A 14,915-nucleotide genomic window follows, 5' to 3' on the forward strand; every position below is an offset into this window, starting at 1 on the left:
GGTGATTGATGACAGCATAAACTGTGGAAGGAACCAGTGGAACTGCTGCTGGGGAAAAAGTTCAGCTGGAAGTTTTAGAAGCATGTATTAGTGCCACTACGGCACCTGGAGAACTGTCTTCCTTCACTATAGACAAAGTGGTTAGTGTTTTGTCCATTTATTTTGGCTATTTGTATTTAAGGAAGGGCCCTAGCAATGAGAGCTTACACAGAAAATTGGGTATTAAAAGCTCTGACTTACTCTGAAAGTAGATGTGGAAACTTTACTCATAAAAGATAGGATCTTTTTCACATTGAAGGCAAAACTTGATAGTGAAATTTAAAAGTAGATCAGAATATGGGCTCTGGGGCTTATCTCTGGGGCTTATCTCTGGCATCAGAATAATCTGTCTACACACAAGATATATATACTACATTTCAGCTCATGGTCTCAGGTTTCAAACTTTTCAAATGACGTCATGAGGTGTGCTTCATACTACTTTTTAAATTTATGAATAGGGCTGTAATGATGATATCAGAAATGGTAAATATAATGCATTGGTATAGCCTTATTCTTGAATTCTTAAGTTATTTGATTTAACTTGTATAATGTCATCAACCCTGTTTCTTCATTAGTATGATTATTAGTGATGACGAACCACACCTGGTGGTTACACAATTCATGTCATATTATTTTACTGGGAGGTGAAATTCACTTGGGTACTATATAAATATCCTGCTTTTAGAGGTCTGTTGAAAACCCAGAATAAATACAAATTTGGTTCATAATGACAGATATCAAATGACAGGATTAAGTACAATCAAGTTTTATTGACTCATATTTTAATTATTTGGATTTATTTACTCTTTATACATCAATAGGGTATGACAATAACTAGTCATCCTCTAAATGCAGAAGCTATTACACTTCCTAATCAGTCTGCTTATGTCACTGAGGGATGTCCTGGTGAGTTATAATTTTTGTTCTTGCTATTCAAAAAAGGGTTATGGATAATAAAAGTTATTTGTATGAATTATCCACAGCTATTAGCGCCATATCCCTTGGTATCTAAAACTCTGCGAGATGCATACAGTAAGAATAAAATCAACAAAGAAAAGAAGCCACATCACTGTTGTGGAATGGGACTCAAAGAAGGCCTTGGCTACTCCTGACTTGATGAGCTTGTGAAAACTCCTAAGGATCTAAGATTCACCATTGGTGAGTAGATCTGTGCATAACAATACTAAGATAGCCTGATGAGATAAAATATGGGAAAAAGCAAACAGTTGTTGGAAGAACTGCAAATGAAAGCTATTACTGTCATGCATTTCTTCTTTTCCACAGAAATATTAAAGGTGGCAGGAGTTGGTTCATATGAAAAGGAATTTTGGGCCATGACAGAAGAGGAGCGACTGGTAAGCATTCCAGCATTGAAGGAAGAAGGCAATGCCTTGTACAAGGCTGGAGATCATGAAGCTGCCTGTAAGAAGTACTCTGAAGCTCTTGGTAGGCTTGAACAGCTCATGCTAAGGTACAGTCTTTTCTGTGAGAGTATGAGGAAATTTTATTAAGAATTCATGTTGCAGGACATAATTGTACTTGGAAAAACTTAAAACAGTATGAAGCATATGTGGGTAACTTTTCAATAATGAATAATTAATATTTATGCAGGTTTTACCATAAGAGAGCTAGGAGAGGGTATTGGAATGACTTAACTAAAATAGTTAAGGAAACAGATGAACTGAGAGAAGTATGAATAATGAAGTGGAAGAGTATAGGACAAAACTGAGGAATATTGATGCCAAGCAAATAGAGTAATTATAAAAAACATAAGTTAGCTCTGTTCTATAAGTTTATTTGGTTGTGAAGGTATTAATGAATATACAGAATGTATAAATAAAGTAATAAATTTTATTGGTGAAAGAATATCAATAAAAAATAGGAATTATTTTGAATGAAGAAATCTAGTAAGGGGGTTACTAAGACAAATGAAAAAAGGTTATTGAAAATTTAGGAAATCATTTATTTTGAAAGCGAGAATCTCATTGGTATGTATGTCTCCAAAATCATCTTCAGCTTTGTTGTTTGGTTATTCTTCAAGGGTTTTCACACTTGCTGTATACCAAAAATCGCTCAGTTTTTGCCTTGCTTCTGTCTCTGCTTTGCACTCCCTTCTTTGATAGCTTTTCTTAAATGTTTATTCTAAGTTGATCTTTTTTGTGCTCTCTTTATCTATTATAATACAACTTTGATTTTATATATAGACACTTGACCAACTTACTGATCTTGTGCCACTCATCTGAAGAAGCATATATTAGTCTTAGTCTATATGAAGATCAATAATTGAAGCTGTAACTGCTGCTCCTCCTTCAAACATGAATATATATGTATATTTGTGGACATCCTTATATCTGAACAGATGGATACACCTTTTCCATTCCTCACATTTGTACCAATAATCTGGACTCCATTTCTCCATGGCCCTGTCGTTAGAGCTTATGTAATTTTTCATTCATATTGCCCATCACAGTAATATTCTACATGCTCAGTATGTTTTCCATAACTGTTGAGTGTTTTCTCAAATGTACTTATTCTAGTCATTGTTAAAGAGTCACATGGTGCATATATAACTTGGCAACAAATAGATCAACACTAAGTAATTAATGTTTCAAACTACAACTCCAAGCTGATAACATTTACATATACATTCATAACAATTATAACCCTTCAGAGAGAAGCCGGGTGATGAAGAATGGGTGAAGCTGAATGACATGAAAATGCCTCTACTTCTGAACTTTGCTCAGTGCCAAATACTACAAGGAGAGTATTACAGTGCCATAGAACACTGCTCTACGGTCTTAGAAAAGCAACCAGGTTAGCATGTCCCATCTGAAGTACATGATAGTTATATTTCCATTTATTTGTCTCAAAGGTTTTGATTTCATTGATTCATTACTTCATTTCTTTATATTAAGTTGCTTTTAATGACCAAGAATATAAATGCTTAGTAAAGGAAGCTGTGAAATGGTCTTGAAATGGAAGAAATTTAAGTGTAAAAATTTATGTGTATAAAATGATTTATACTTTAGAAGTAGGATGGGAGAGGAGTGAAAGAGCAGATCATAGTGTGATAGTGAAAGAATCATGAGTGATGAAAGTGTGAGTATGAAGTGGATTGAGAAATAGTATTATCCTACCAACATCTGCACAGCATAAGGCACATCAGAGAAGTATATCTGGAGATCAGGATATGTACAAGAGATATGGTATGGGTGAATGAAGAAAGGGTGTAAAGTTCTGAGTGGTGGAATAGGTGAAATATAATAATAATTATGTTCATATATGAAGATTCGTCATGTGATGAGATGCAGAATTGAGTTTTGAATAACTAAAATTAATAAAAGGACAAGAAGTGACAGTGAAACCATGAGCCAGGTTGGGAAATTTTAGGGGCGGAGGGAGGAGGGAGGAAGGAATGTGTTGATATTTCAATATTGGGATCTTGAGCAGAAGAAACTAGATTATTTTGCTCTTGGTACTCCACCCACTTCCCTAGAGGGGGATAAAATCCTACAACTTTTAGAATTTATTAATTGATGAAAAATGTGTGATTATATTCTGCAGATTATGGAACTGCTTGCTCTTGAAGTAAATCTGACTTGCATCATGTGAATAAGTCTTGATGTTTACAGTAATCAGGATATTAGTTTGATAGATTAATTTCTTTAATATATTTTTTAATGTTTGTATATTCATGTTTTTTGTTTGATATTTAGAATTAAGATTTGTTTTTATCATGGGCCTAATATACTAGTAACCTTTTTTCACATGCATAATGATGATATAAGAGAGCATTAGTGGCTCATACACACTGTGTGGTACACACTGTATGGTATGGCTCATACAAACTGTATGGTATAATGTCAGTAGGGTAGAGCTTAGTTAATTCAATCTCTCTCTCACAGAGAATGTCAAAGCTCTGTATCGACGAGGGCGAGCACATGTCGAAGTCTTCAGTCCTGATGAAGCCTCAAGGATCTAAAAAGGCAGCCCAACTTGACAAAAAGCATTGCTCCTAGCTGTCAAAGTTGCTGGCACAACTTGCCAAGATGGAGGAGGAAAAAAACATGCTGGACAAAAGTGCATACAGTAAGCTCTTCAGTTCCTAACATGCAGTCATTATGTCGTTGCTTCACATATGATGTTGATTCTTTTTAGTTAGTCTATCTTAAACCAGAAGCCAAAAATGTCTTTCATTTTATAGATTTATTTTTTTAACTATCTTAAGGAATTTTATATCCTACTACTTCATATTGCAGAAGTTTTGTTCTGCACCACTAACACACAAAAGAAAATGCTGGCAATTTTCTTCCCATGCTCTAAAAATAAGTTTATAAGTGGGTACTTAATGTGATATGCATTCTGTATTAATGTACTGTTTACTATCAGCGTAATGGAATTAGTATTAATAGATATCAGAACCAACTGACGAGATCTTTAGGCCATGATGTTGGTCTAAGTATAAAATATTATTGATATGGGAATATGACCATCAATTGGCAAAGAGTTGGCTCTTCTACTGCAGCTTTAGTTCTCAGCATGCAGTTTTGATATATTGGGCATTGCATCATACATTTAGCTGGATTTTAATGTTTTCATGTAGCAATATCTGGGGTATCAAATGTATGAAGTGTTAAATAATGGCATCCAGAGAAGTAGAGGCTCAAAAGAAAGCATGTGAATTTTTAACTATTGCTCAAAAACTTGAGTTGATAAAGAAGGTGGAATCTGGGGCTTCAGTAGTCAGAAGATGAAAAAATCAAACATGATCAGATGTTCGTCGGCTGAGGCAGAAGCTGATCGATGCTCTTGGATGAGTGGCCATCACACTTGTATTGACCAGCTATGCATTGGATGATGAGCCAAACCACAATTAATGGGGCTAGATTACTAATTCATCCCTAGGTAGGTTATTTTTGGCAGTCAGGTTTGGTTACTTAAAAAAAAGTGACTACATTGTAATGGACATGTTGGACAGTGCAGAGGTAATTGTCAACACAAACATGGCTGCCATTTGCCTGTAAACATTACCCAGGTAATGTAAGGTATTTGACATAAACACTACTAGACACAGTATGCATACACAATGAGCTGGTAAAACTAGAAAAGTGAAGTAACAAGTGAGACTTGAGTAAGGCACAGTGACTACATAATTACCCTACAATGTTTGTTTTTAGGTGTCGTTTTGCCCTTTTATGCCTAGTTTGATACTTTCAGAAAGTCTGCATAAAAGAACAAGCCTTTCCCTTTTAGACCATTAAGTAATGAGCAAACAGTAGAATTATAAATATATTCATTAGAATACATACATATATTCATACAAAAGATTTTTGAACACTTAATGAGAATCATTAAGTCTAAATGTCTTTATAAAACCTGTACCTCATGGGCTGTATGACATGCCTTGTACTTATATACTTTATCCCTTAATTTTTCTTTGATGTAGCAGTATATTTTATGACGACGTGGATGACGAAAAAAGTTAAATAGTTCTAGAAATACAATTACATGCAATTACTGTGTCCAAAATATTAGTGTGCACTAAGTGGCTGAGCTTCTAGACTCTAGAGTATGATAAATAATATTTATCACTTTGTGTGTTTTGGTGATACCTTTCATCATATAAAAAGCAAGCTTACTTGAAAAATCAAGTATTGGGGAAAAAAGGAGAGTAACACACACACACACATGCATGTCACATGCAAAGACACTTAAAAGTGTACAGCAATATTTTAAAGGCTTCAGTATTACCTACTGAAGTTGTTAGTTACAACAAAATGTGCTTGATGCATGTAAGTAGTTTAGGAAAGACCTGATGCAGTGATGTAGCTGTGGAAGTTAATTAAATCAATATCTTAAATTATTTTCAGTAATTTTATTGCTTTAAGAGGTTGCACTTTATTTTTATAAAAACCTAAGAGTACTTATTGCTCAAGGGAAAACTACTGTTCATGTTTTTGGAGGCATTACTTTTGCCACCTTTCTCTTTTCTACTCTACATTTGCACTTCATAGTTGTCCAAGAGGCAGGCACTAGGGGTGACCTCTCACAACAGGCTGTCACCACCCCAAGCTCTGTCCCAGCTGTTGATAGTTCATAATTCCTCAGATCTCCAAGGGACATTACCACTGCCAGGATGATATCGTCCGGCCGGAAACAATTGTACATTTCAACCTGGGGTAGAAAAAGAAAAAATGATAACTCATGTCACTTTTCCTATGTTTGTCATGACAACAGTAGGATACATTTCAATTCATCCCACTGCTCTAGAATTAAATTACTTACGGTGTCAATCTGATGATCCCGGACATTTTGCTTGCGCACAGTCCCTGAAACAGGTGTGTGCAGCTTGTTGGGGCCCACACAGATGATGGACACTGTGGCTTGGTTTGGGTTCACACTCAGCACTCGACAAGTTACAACACTTCCAGCTTCAGGCATGACTGTGCCTTGTTGCCCTGAAGTCACCTGAGGAAATAGGTTTCTCTACATTTAGTAACACTAATAAACAGTCAGCTAGAGAAAGGGAATCTACTTAAAGATAATAATAATAGTTTTCAAAACAAATTAATTCAGTTAATAATCTTTAGGTATTGAGAAGCTGGTACACCATACACTACTCCAAAAAATGAGTAACCTGGTACCCATACACTATACCCTGAAATGAGGATGTGTGTGTGTGTTTGTGTGTCATGGCTGAGATTAAGAGCAGGTACAGTATCCAGTATGCCAACTTAGGTTCAATTTACCACGAATTCTGCTCTTGGTAAAATATTCTGAGCTCAAGATAAAACTCGAATATCTTCAAAGAAAATAAAAAGGTAAGGTGGTTGCTACCTTGCATTTTCTACATTATTTACAGCAACACAGGTAGGGGAATTCTTTGCAAAAATAGTGTAAAGGCCATTTTAAAACTATTGACAGCAACTTGAGCAGCACAGGCACACCACTCATTTATAATAATGCGCAGGGCACCTGTGCAGGTGCACACGATATTTGTGTTGGCTGTTGGGGGATGGGGAGCTGAGTGTCCAGGGGAGGGAAGTGAATCAAGTGTAATAGTTGGTGTTGGTGTGCTGTGGTGACAAGTGAGTGTGTATTTGTTTTCTGAATTAGTCTACTGTACTGCAGTCTAAAATCTGTTGAGGGAGGTTGTTCCAGTCACTTAGGGTGCGTGGAAAGTTTGAGTGCTTGTATGCATCAGTGATAGTGTGATATGTTGGGTATATTTGGTTGTGGGTGTTACGAGTACAGTGACTGTTTGTGTTGTGTAAGTATGTATGTGGATCAATGTCAATGTGAGTGTTTGTGATCTTGTACATAAGTACATACGTACCTTAACAACATGGAGGTCCCTCTGAGGCTCTACCACAACCTTGCCAATCAGGGAGGCATAGATATACTTGTTGAAGGTGTAGGTGCCCTCACCCCCAACATGGGTACTGCTGGCCTCACACAGTCTCTGCCCTGGCACACACAGAATGTGACCGTTCCCAGCCTTCATCATGTACTAAGCAGCTTCTGTAAGATGGCATCAAAACACAATTACTTTCTATTGATTTCACAACTTAAACATTCCTGGTAATGTTCATCGACTATGTAGAAACTTAAGTTTGAAATAAAATGAAAATATATGAGACCTATATGAGCTTATGACACACTTGTGAGACCAACACTGGAATACTGCTCCACGGTGTGGGATCCTTACACACACAGAAACATTGATAGGTTAGAACAAATCAACACCAAGGCGGCAAGGTTCATTACAAACAATTACACTCGAACGCCTGGAATCACAACACGGATCAAACAACAGATAAACATGGACCCTCTTCACATACGCAGACAAGCACACAGACTTACACTTATGTACAAGATCACAAACACTCACATTGACATTGACCCACAAACATACCTACACAAGGCAAACAGTCAACGACTTAATACACACATCCATAAATACCAAACATATCACACTAACACTGACGCATACAAGCACTCATACTGTCCACGCACCATACGTGACTGGAACACCCGCCCTCCCCAGATTTTAGACTGCGAGCCAATAGCCTCAGTCAAAAAACAAAGACATACTCACTGGTCACCACACCACACCAACACTAACAATTACACTCTGATTCACTTCCTCCCTGCACACCTGCCCCCAACAGCCAACAAATATACGTGTTATGCACCTATACGGGTGCCCTGCGCATTATTATTATCCAGAGGCCAATAAAGATTAAAATATTGGATGATAAAAGAAAATAAACAATAGCGAGTAACAGTGATGAAAATGATAAATAGGAGGAATTTCTGCTTCTTTTGAGGGTCTGTGAGATTAAGTTAATAAAAGAACACATTCAAAATCCTGTGTGGATGACAGCACAAAGGAAGTGGGTGGAGATTGGGAGGGGCCACTTCCCTTAGCTAGTGACCATGAAGTGTTTTTTGATCCAGGTGATGCACATTACTCCTCACCTTGCTACATTTATTTATAAAAATCAAATACAAGGAAAATCATTACTTTCCATTAGGTTGAAGGGGTTACATTAGTTTATTGAAAGTTCTTGTCCATTAAACAGCAATTGACTGATTGTGTTGATTTGCTCAGTAAATAACTATACATCAGCTTGCAGATCTCCTTGGTAAATAACTACATCAACTTTATTCAGCAGGTAATGCTTAGTAAATGGCCTCACCCTTTTCTGAATCTCCACTAAACCCCACCAGAAAAAGATGACTAACTAACTAGACAAGCTAACCCCCATGCATGTGTCTGATGTTCCACGTTGCCTACTGCTATAGATGTTAAGTTGCCATGATACCTTTGAGACCTATATAGAGAAAACTGTGGCAAAGTGCAGACAATCAATGGGGTATATATTAAGAACCTTTTGTACTAGAGACCCTGCAGCTCTCATCACTCTCTGGAAAGCAATAATAATCCCACATATATATTACTGCTCCCAACTATGGGCTCCCCACAAACCAAATCTTGTTTCCCTTGAACAGTCACTGTTCTCATACATGGAATAATTACCTGCCTCTGTCAAAACTTATCCCATTATTAACATTGTTCTGTAACAAACTCATATCTATACACCTTGCTTAACACCTAGCTGCACATGGCACACAATTCCACCCATTATTTTTGTACAAATCATAATGTCCTTAATTGAACTGATGGGCTGGCGTGCCAGCAGTTGCGGGCTATCCTTCTACGTACCACCAATATGTGAATCATGACAGTAAATTGGGGTAGCCAACCAGGTGAGTAAACCAGGTGAGAAGGAGTACAAAGAACATTCATGTCTTGCATTAAAACACCAGACCAACCAGGGGAAGGCAAACTAGACTACTGGCACAGACTCACAAGATATAGACTATACTCCACTGACAGAAGAACATAATGGTACCAGATTATATACACATGGAAAATCTTCGAGGGGCAGATCACCCCACCCAAGGCAGAACCAAGAAAAGGCACAAAACCAGAGGGTTCCAGAACTGGTAGAAAGTGTGCCCAACCCCACCTACCATCAGACTGCCCTGCAAGAGTTAAGACCCTCCAATACAACAGCACATCAAGGAAGGGCACACGTCTCTTCAGCTGCCTCCCAGCCTACATCAGAGACCTTAAGGGGGGTGGAGACCAACAACTTCAAGAGAGAACTCTGCAAATTCCTGGTCACGAAATTGGTCTAACTTACTTTTCCGAGACCAGGTGGCGTGGATTTGAAGCAGGAGGGCAGGTGTTGATGGCCCCTGAAGACGGTCACCACGGGAAGAAGGAAGCGGCGTGCACTGTTATGATCTTGATCTGATCTTGATCTTGATGTCACAGGTAACTTGGGATTTCTCCCAAGTTAGGCCTTTATAACGGCAGCTCCTGTGAAAAGAAAACAAACATACAGAACAGACAGTATCCTACGCAAATGGGACAAAATACTATTCCCTAGTAGTAGTAGTAGTAGTCGGTCGGGAGTTTCGCCTTTGTAACGGCACTCCCTGAGTGTCTCTACTGTCTGGGCCTATTATTTTCCTCTTTCTTTCATTCTTTTTTCTCTTATTGTTCAAAACTTATGTACTGTTGCTTTTGTTTCTTCGGTGTGGTCATTTTCAAATAAAATTCTTCCAATGGTGTCGTCCTCTTCCACGTAAAGCTGCTGCAGCCTCACACACCTTTTTCTTTCCTCTGCACAGGCCGGGCACGAGAGGAAGTGTCGCACAGTCGCAGGTCTTCGTTTTCAGCTTCGCACATGTCGCTCTTGGTTTCCTCTTGCTGGTGTCTGTTTCTGTCTTTTAGTTGCATGTTGTTTGTCCTGCATCTGAATTGAATTGAAATATTTATTATTGTAAAATACAACAAAGGGGAATGGCATCTGAATAGCACTTCTGAGGCTATAGTAAGAGAGTTGGTTGTTGGTGTATACCTCCTCTTGCCCTCCCAACTCTTGTCTCCATTTTCCATATATCTTAAGGCTTGCTTTCTCATCCATTTTGTTTTTTCTTCAAGTCTTGGTCCGGTCCGCTGGTGTGGAAGGTTTTGTCTTTGTTTGTAACGGCATCCCTCATGTGGTCTCATTTTTCTCCTTTCCTCTCATTCTTTTTCTAACAATTTGACTTCCTTTTTGCGGTTTTGTCCGTCTGCTCTCTTTTTTTCCTAAATTCATATTTAACTTTTATTTGGGATTTCTACTACTTTGTTAAAAGCTGTTAATTAATTTATCTTCATCCTTTTATGTATTACGGCTTGTCTTTTCATGGCTGTATTTGCCCGCAGGAATGACTCATCTTCTTAAATCATTATTTACCGATTATATTTTTCTCTAGGTCGTTAATTACCATTGCATCACGTGCTGCTAAGGTAAAGATTGACGGGATTATTTTTTTTTTATCGTGAGCAGTCCTGTTAAAGTGAAGATATGATATGTGAAAACGAAGAACGATGTGATGATGATAAGAGTTCAATCATGCTGTATCAAAGGGACAGCGGTTTTATAGTCAGCAAGTTTGTAAGCTCCCGAACCAAATACAAAATACTACGAAAATGCCTTAATGTATATGTATAGCTCTAGTGTTTGGCGTTGATACAGAAATGAGGAGGAAATTCTAGGAAACCACTATACAGGAAATCTCTTTATCAGTACCCGATACTGAGTAGAAACAACGGATCATTGTGGAGAATAGATTGGTTTGGGCGCTTACAATGTCTCTGGGCCAGTTTTCTCCTCTGCTGTCACCCTATCCTTCGATATTCCACTTCCCTCTGCTCTATTCTCTCTCATCTGCTCTTCCCCTCCCCTTTGATGCCCATTTCACTTTGCTCTGTTCCTCTCTCATCTTTGTCTGCTCTGCCCTGTTCCTCTCTCAGCTGCTCCCCCCCTAGCTCTCCTATAGCTGTTCCTCTCTCATCTTCTCTTCCCCTCCCCTTCGATGCTCTATTCCTCTCTGCTCTGTTCTGCTCCTCTCTCTTATGCTCTCCCCCCATACAGCTTCCGAACAAAAAACAAAGTACCACGAAAATTCCTGGTAGCTAGAGTTTCCAGTATGGTTTTCTGAAATTTCATAACTTGATTGATTGATAGTTTATTGTTGCAAGTAAATATGAACACGTAACACTATACAAGAAATTTTCGAAGTCTTTGGTACTAGTTTGGAGGCTTACTAACCCATCATGGCGTCTCTGGTATTGGTTAGGAAGCGAACTGTGAAAGTGGCCCTATATAGTCATTGTTAGCTGCCAAACCAAACTATATTCCCCACAATGGTCCGTTATTTCAACTCAGAAGGAGAGATTTCTTGTGTAGTCCAAAAATTTCCTCCTATTTATATCAACGCCAAACTCAAGAGCTACAAGGAATTTTCGTCGTATTTTGTGTTTGGTTGAGGAGCTAACAAACTTGGGACTGTAAAACTGGCCCGATGGCTCTGTGTTGGACTGTCGAACTGGCTCAAAGTAACTTATTTCTTCGTGGTGTATGATAAGTTTACTGATGGCGAGGCAGCAGCAGTGGAGGCGAGCGGGGAAAGCGGGCGCGGCGGGCAGTCAGCTGTGAGGCGGTGGTGCGGTGAGACGGGAGCAGGTGAGGGCGTGCGGCGCTTACATTCATCCACCCCGTAACAGCACATTATTGACTGGTGAGTGTGTGTGTTCTTTTCTCATTTTCTTATAACTGTCGCGCCTTCTCGTGCCCCATTACACAGATTATTTTTCTTTGTCTTTCCTCTCACCTACCTTGCGTGTCACACATCTCAATGTATCTTTTTACACTACCTTGTTACATTCCAAACCTTCTCGTTACTTATAGAGCCTTCACCAGCCTCTCCCTTAGTAATATGATTGATAAGAAAGCTCGTGATGTGTTGTTACAGAATGGCTTGTTGGGAATACTGGTGATTACGGTCGTTTGTGATGTGTGAGGTAGGTAATTAACGATATGTACAGCTATTGACAGGTCGGTAAAGCGTTGTTGCTGTCAGTTGTTACGCTTCCTGTCAGATGTCACGTCCTACCAAGTTCATTAAGCAGTAGCAGGAGTAATAATAGGACGTTTGAGCCTCTGACAGCCGTCGTATAGAACAGTGAGCACGCAACACACACACTTGCCACTCATCATTTGTTTCCCCATGATTCCCAGAGCCTGTGTGTGTGTGTGTGGAATGTGTGTGTGTGTGTGTGTGTGTGTGTGTGTGTGTGTGTGTGTTATTAGAGATTTGATGTCGTTTGGTCTGTAAAGGTTTGTAGCAGTTCCACCTATACATGCAAGGACTCACCCGTCTCCTCCCCATGTTTCCCCCTTCCGGTAAAGCATCGATAATGTCTATTTAAGAATTGGACTTTCATAGGAGTATTGGCCGTATCGTCCCATGTCCACGGTGCGCCAAGGCCAGACACTAACACCACCACCATGTTTATCGCCTGATTTTATAAACATCGTATCAGTCTACTTACAATGATGACTGATTTGTCTTTTTCAAGGCGTGGATAGTTGGTTTTGTTTTTAAAAGCCCTTTACGACTTCGTTATAATATGTCGACTTAACTGTGATAATCCAACACAAGGATAACTCCGTCTCAAAAACAGAATTAAAAGCCAAACTTGCCACACAAATGTTAATGAAAACTAGCACTACGTTCAGTAAACCCGGCGCATGTTTTATGAAGGAGTGTAAGCAAACCCTTCCACGAACCCGACAGTCGAGCGTCGCCTGCTGATTCGATCGCCTGTAAAGCACCTGTTTGGATGATCACTTGTACCCCGTATTGCGACTGTTTCTGTGACGTAAGGATTGACAAGTGGAGGTAACAGAGGTATGGACAGTGACTGGCAATACTGAGTGACTGCTTGTGATGCACTGACTGGAGTAACACGTCTAGACTCTATCAACGAACCTAAGATTGTGATGTAAGGATTGACAGGCGTAGGTAACATAATAATGGGTAGTGGCTGGCAATACTGAGTGGCTGCTTATGATGCACTGACTTGAGTAACACGTCTAGACACTGTATCAGCGGACCTTAGATCGAGTCCGGACCATCGCAGACAGATGTTCAACCCGACTATTACCTTCCTTTGTAGGCTGGTCGGGCTGTGATTAGCGCTACCTGGGGAACGTGGGAAAAGGCAACCTGTGCTCACCCATAAAAAGTCAGGTATTGTGTTCTTGGAAATTGGGAGGGGTCTTTGCTCCCGCCGACTCCAAGGTCTAGGATGCAGGGAAGAGTGTTCGTGGAATTACAACTTGACAAATCACCTCCATCATAAATAATTAGCATTGTTATTCGGCAGGTGTGCAGAGATAAGTAGGGTGTTGACGTTCTGATGTGTGTGTGTGTGTGTGTGTGTGTGTGTGATCACCATGGTCTGATCACTCGCTGGACCCACGATCGCCAGCCAGTACCCCTTCCGATTGAGATTTGGAGCTCAGGTGTGTGTGTGTGTGTGTGTGTGTGTGTGTGTGTGTGTGTGTGTGTGTGTGTTTACTGTTTGCCTAGTTGTATTTACTTTTTACAGGGCCTGGGCTTACGCTCGTGTGGTCCCGTCTCCGTATCTGTATTTGTCCAACTTTTCCTTAAAGTTTTGCACACACTGTGTGTGTGTGTGTGTGTTTACGATAGAGGGGACAGGATAAGGGCTGACAAAATGTATTAAGTTGCTCCAATAAGGAAAAAAAAAAAAATAGGGATTTTGTTTCGGAGGTGTCGTGTGTGTGTGTGTGTGTGTGTGTGTGAGAGAGTGTGTGTGTGTGTGTGTGTGTGTGTGTGTGTGTGTGTGTGTGTGGTAATGCAGTAACTCGGCCGCGGCATTTGGCTCCATGGAGAGGACTGTTGTGTTGACATCGGCGTGGGCTAACCAGCGTGCGTGCCAGCGGGGGGCATCGGGCCGCATCACTGCATACCACGACATTCCGTCGATCAGATGACCAGTGCGAGGCTTACCAAGAGTGTGTTCCTCCACCCCCCCCCACCCCCCCCCCCGCCGCCCTCATTGCCTTGACCCGCCGGCGAGGACAAACAGCAGTAATTAGCTTCGCCGCCTCGGGGTTATTAGGTTATTGCCTCCCCTCCCCCCGGCGCAGGTCCGGCCCCGCTGAGTAAATGCGTTATTGCAGGATAAGTCACATGATATAACTCAGGCCATGAATTTCAGGCACGTCGCAGCTCCAGACTTGTTTATAAGCCAGTTTTACCGCATCAATTAAAAGTAATGACCCAACTTTTATTATTTTTTTATTAGTTTCTATTATTACAGGTGAGACACCCAAGTAAAAAAAAAATACAGCAAAAAACATCTCTACGAAACGTGAATTGCAAATAGAGTTTGTCAAACAAACCAGAACAGCAAAAAAGAGACAATAACAGCAACGCTT

General features: G+C 39.9%; 1 protein-coding gene, 1 long non-coding RNA gene and 1 pseudogene across 2 annotated transcripts in view; 2 read left to right on the forward strand and 1 right to left on the reverse strand.

The window, feature by feature from the left end:
* Positions 1-7: 7 nt before the first annotated feature.
* On the forward strand, positions 8-5,618 carry LOC126990245 (AH receptor-interacting protein-like; annotated as a pseudogene).
* A 281-nt stretch (positions 5,619-5,899) lies between these two features.
* Positions 5,900-9,954, reverse strand: LOC126990246 (exosome complex component CSL4-like). The gene is made up of 4 exons (XM_050848797.1): positions 9,753-9,954; positions 7,376-7,560; positions 6,325-6,507; positions 5,900-6,213 (listed from the first exon to the last, which is right to left on the reverse strand). The coding sequence occupies exons 2-4, from the start codon at positions 7,544-7,546 to the stop codon at positions 5,989-5,991; spliced, it is 579 nt and encodes a 192-aa protein (XP_050704754.1). The 5' UTR covers positions 7,547-7,560; positions 9,753-9,954; the 3' UTR covers positions 5,900-5,988.
* A 2,069-nt stretch (positions 9,955-12,023) lies between these two features.
* LOC126990247 (uncharacterized) overlaps positions 12,024-14,915 on the forward strand; it is a 50,958-nt gene continuing 48,066 nt past the window's right edge. Inside the window, exon 1 of the long non-coding RNA XR_007744156.1 lies at positions 12,024-12,183. This is a non-coding gene — a long non-coding RNA (uncharacterized LOC126990247). The remainder of the gene's footprint in view (positions 12,184-14,915) is intronic.

This window comes from Eriocheir sinensis, unplaced genomic scaffold (genome assembly GCF_024679095.1).
Source record: "Eriocheir sinensis breed Jianghai 21 unplaced genomic scaffold, ASM2467909v1 Scaffold1505, whole genome shotgun sequence".
Taxonomy (NCBI): domain Eukaryota; kingdom Metazoa; phylum Arthropoda; class Malacostraca; order Decapoda; family Varunidae; genus Eriocheir; species Eriocheir sinensis.

Excerpts from the sequence above, each read along its gene's own strand:
- LOC126990246 (XM_050848797.1), bottom strand. The coding sequence starts at position 7,546 with ATGATGAAGGCTGGGAACGGTCACATTCTGTGTGTGCCAGGGCAGAGA. Across the intron at positions 6,508-7,375 it reads GGGACCTCCATGTTGTTAAG|GTGACTTCAGGGCAACAAGG; the intron begins GTACGTATGTAC and ends CTATTTCCTCAG. Across the intron at positions 6,214-6,324 it reads GGGATCATCAGATTGACACC|GTTGAAATGTACAATTGTTT; the intron begins GTAAGTAATTTA and ends TTTCTACCCCAG.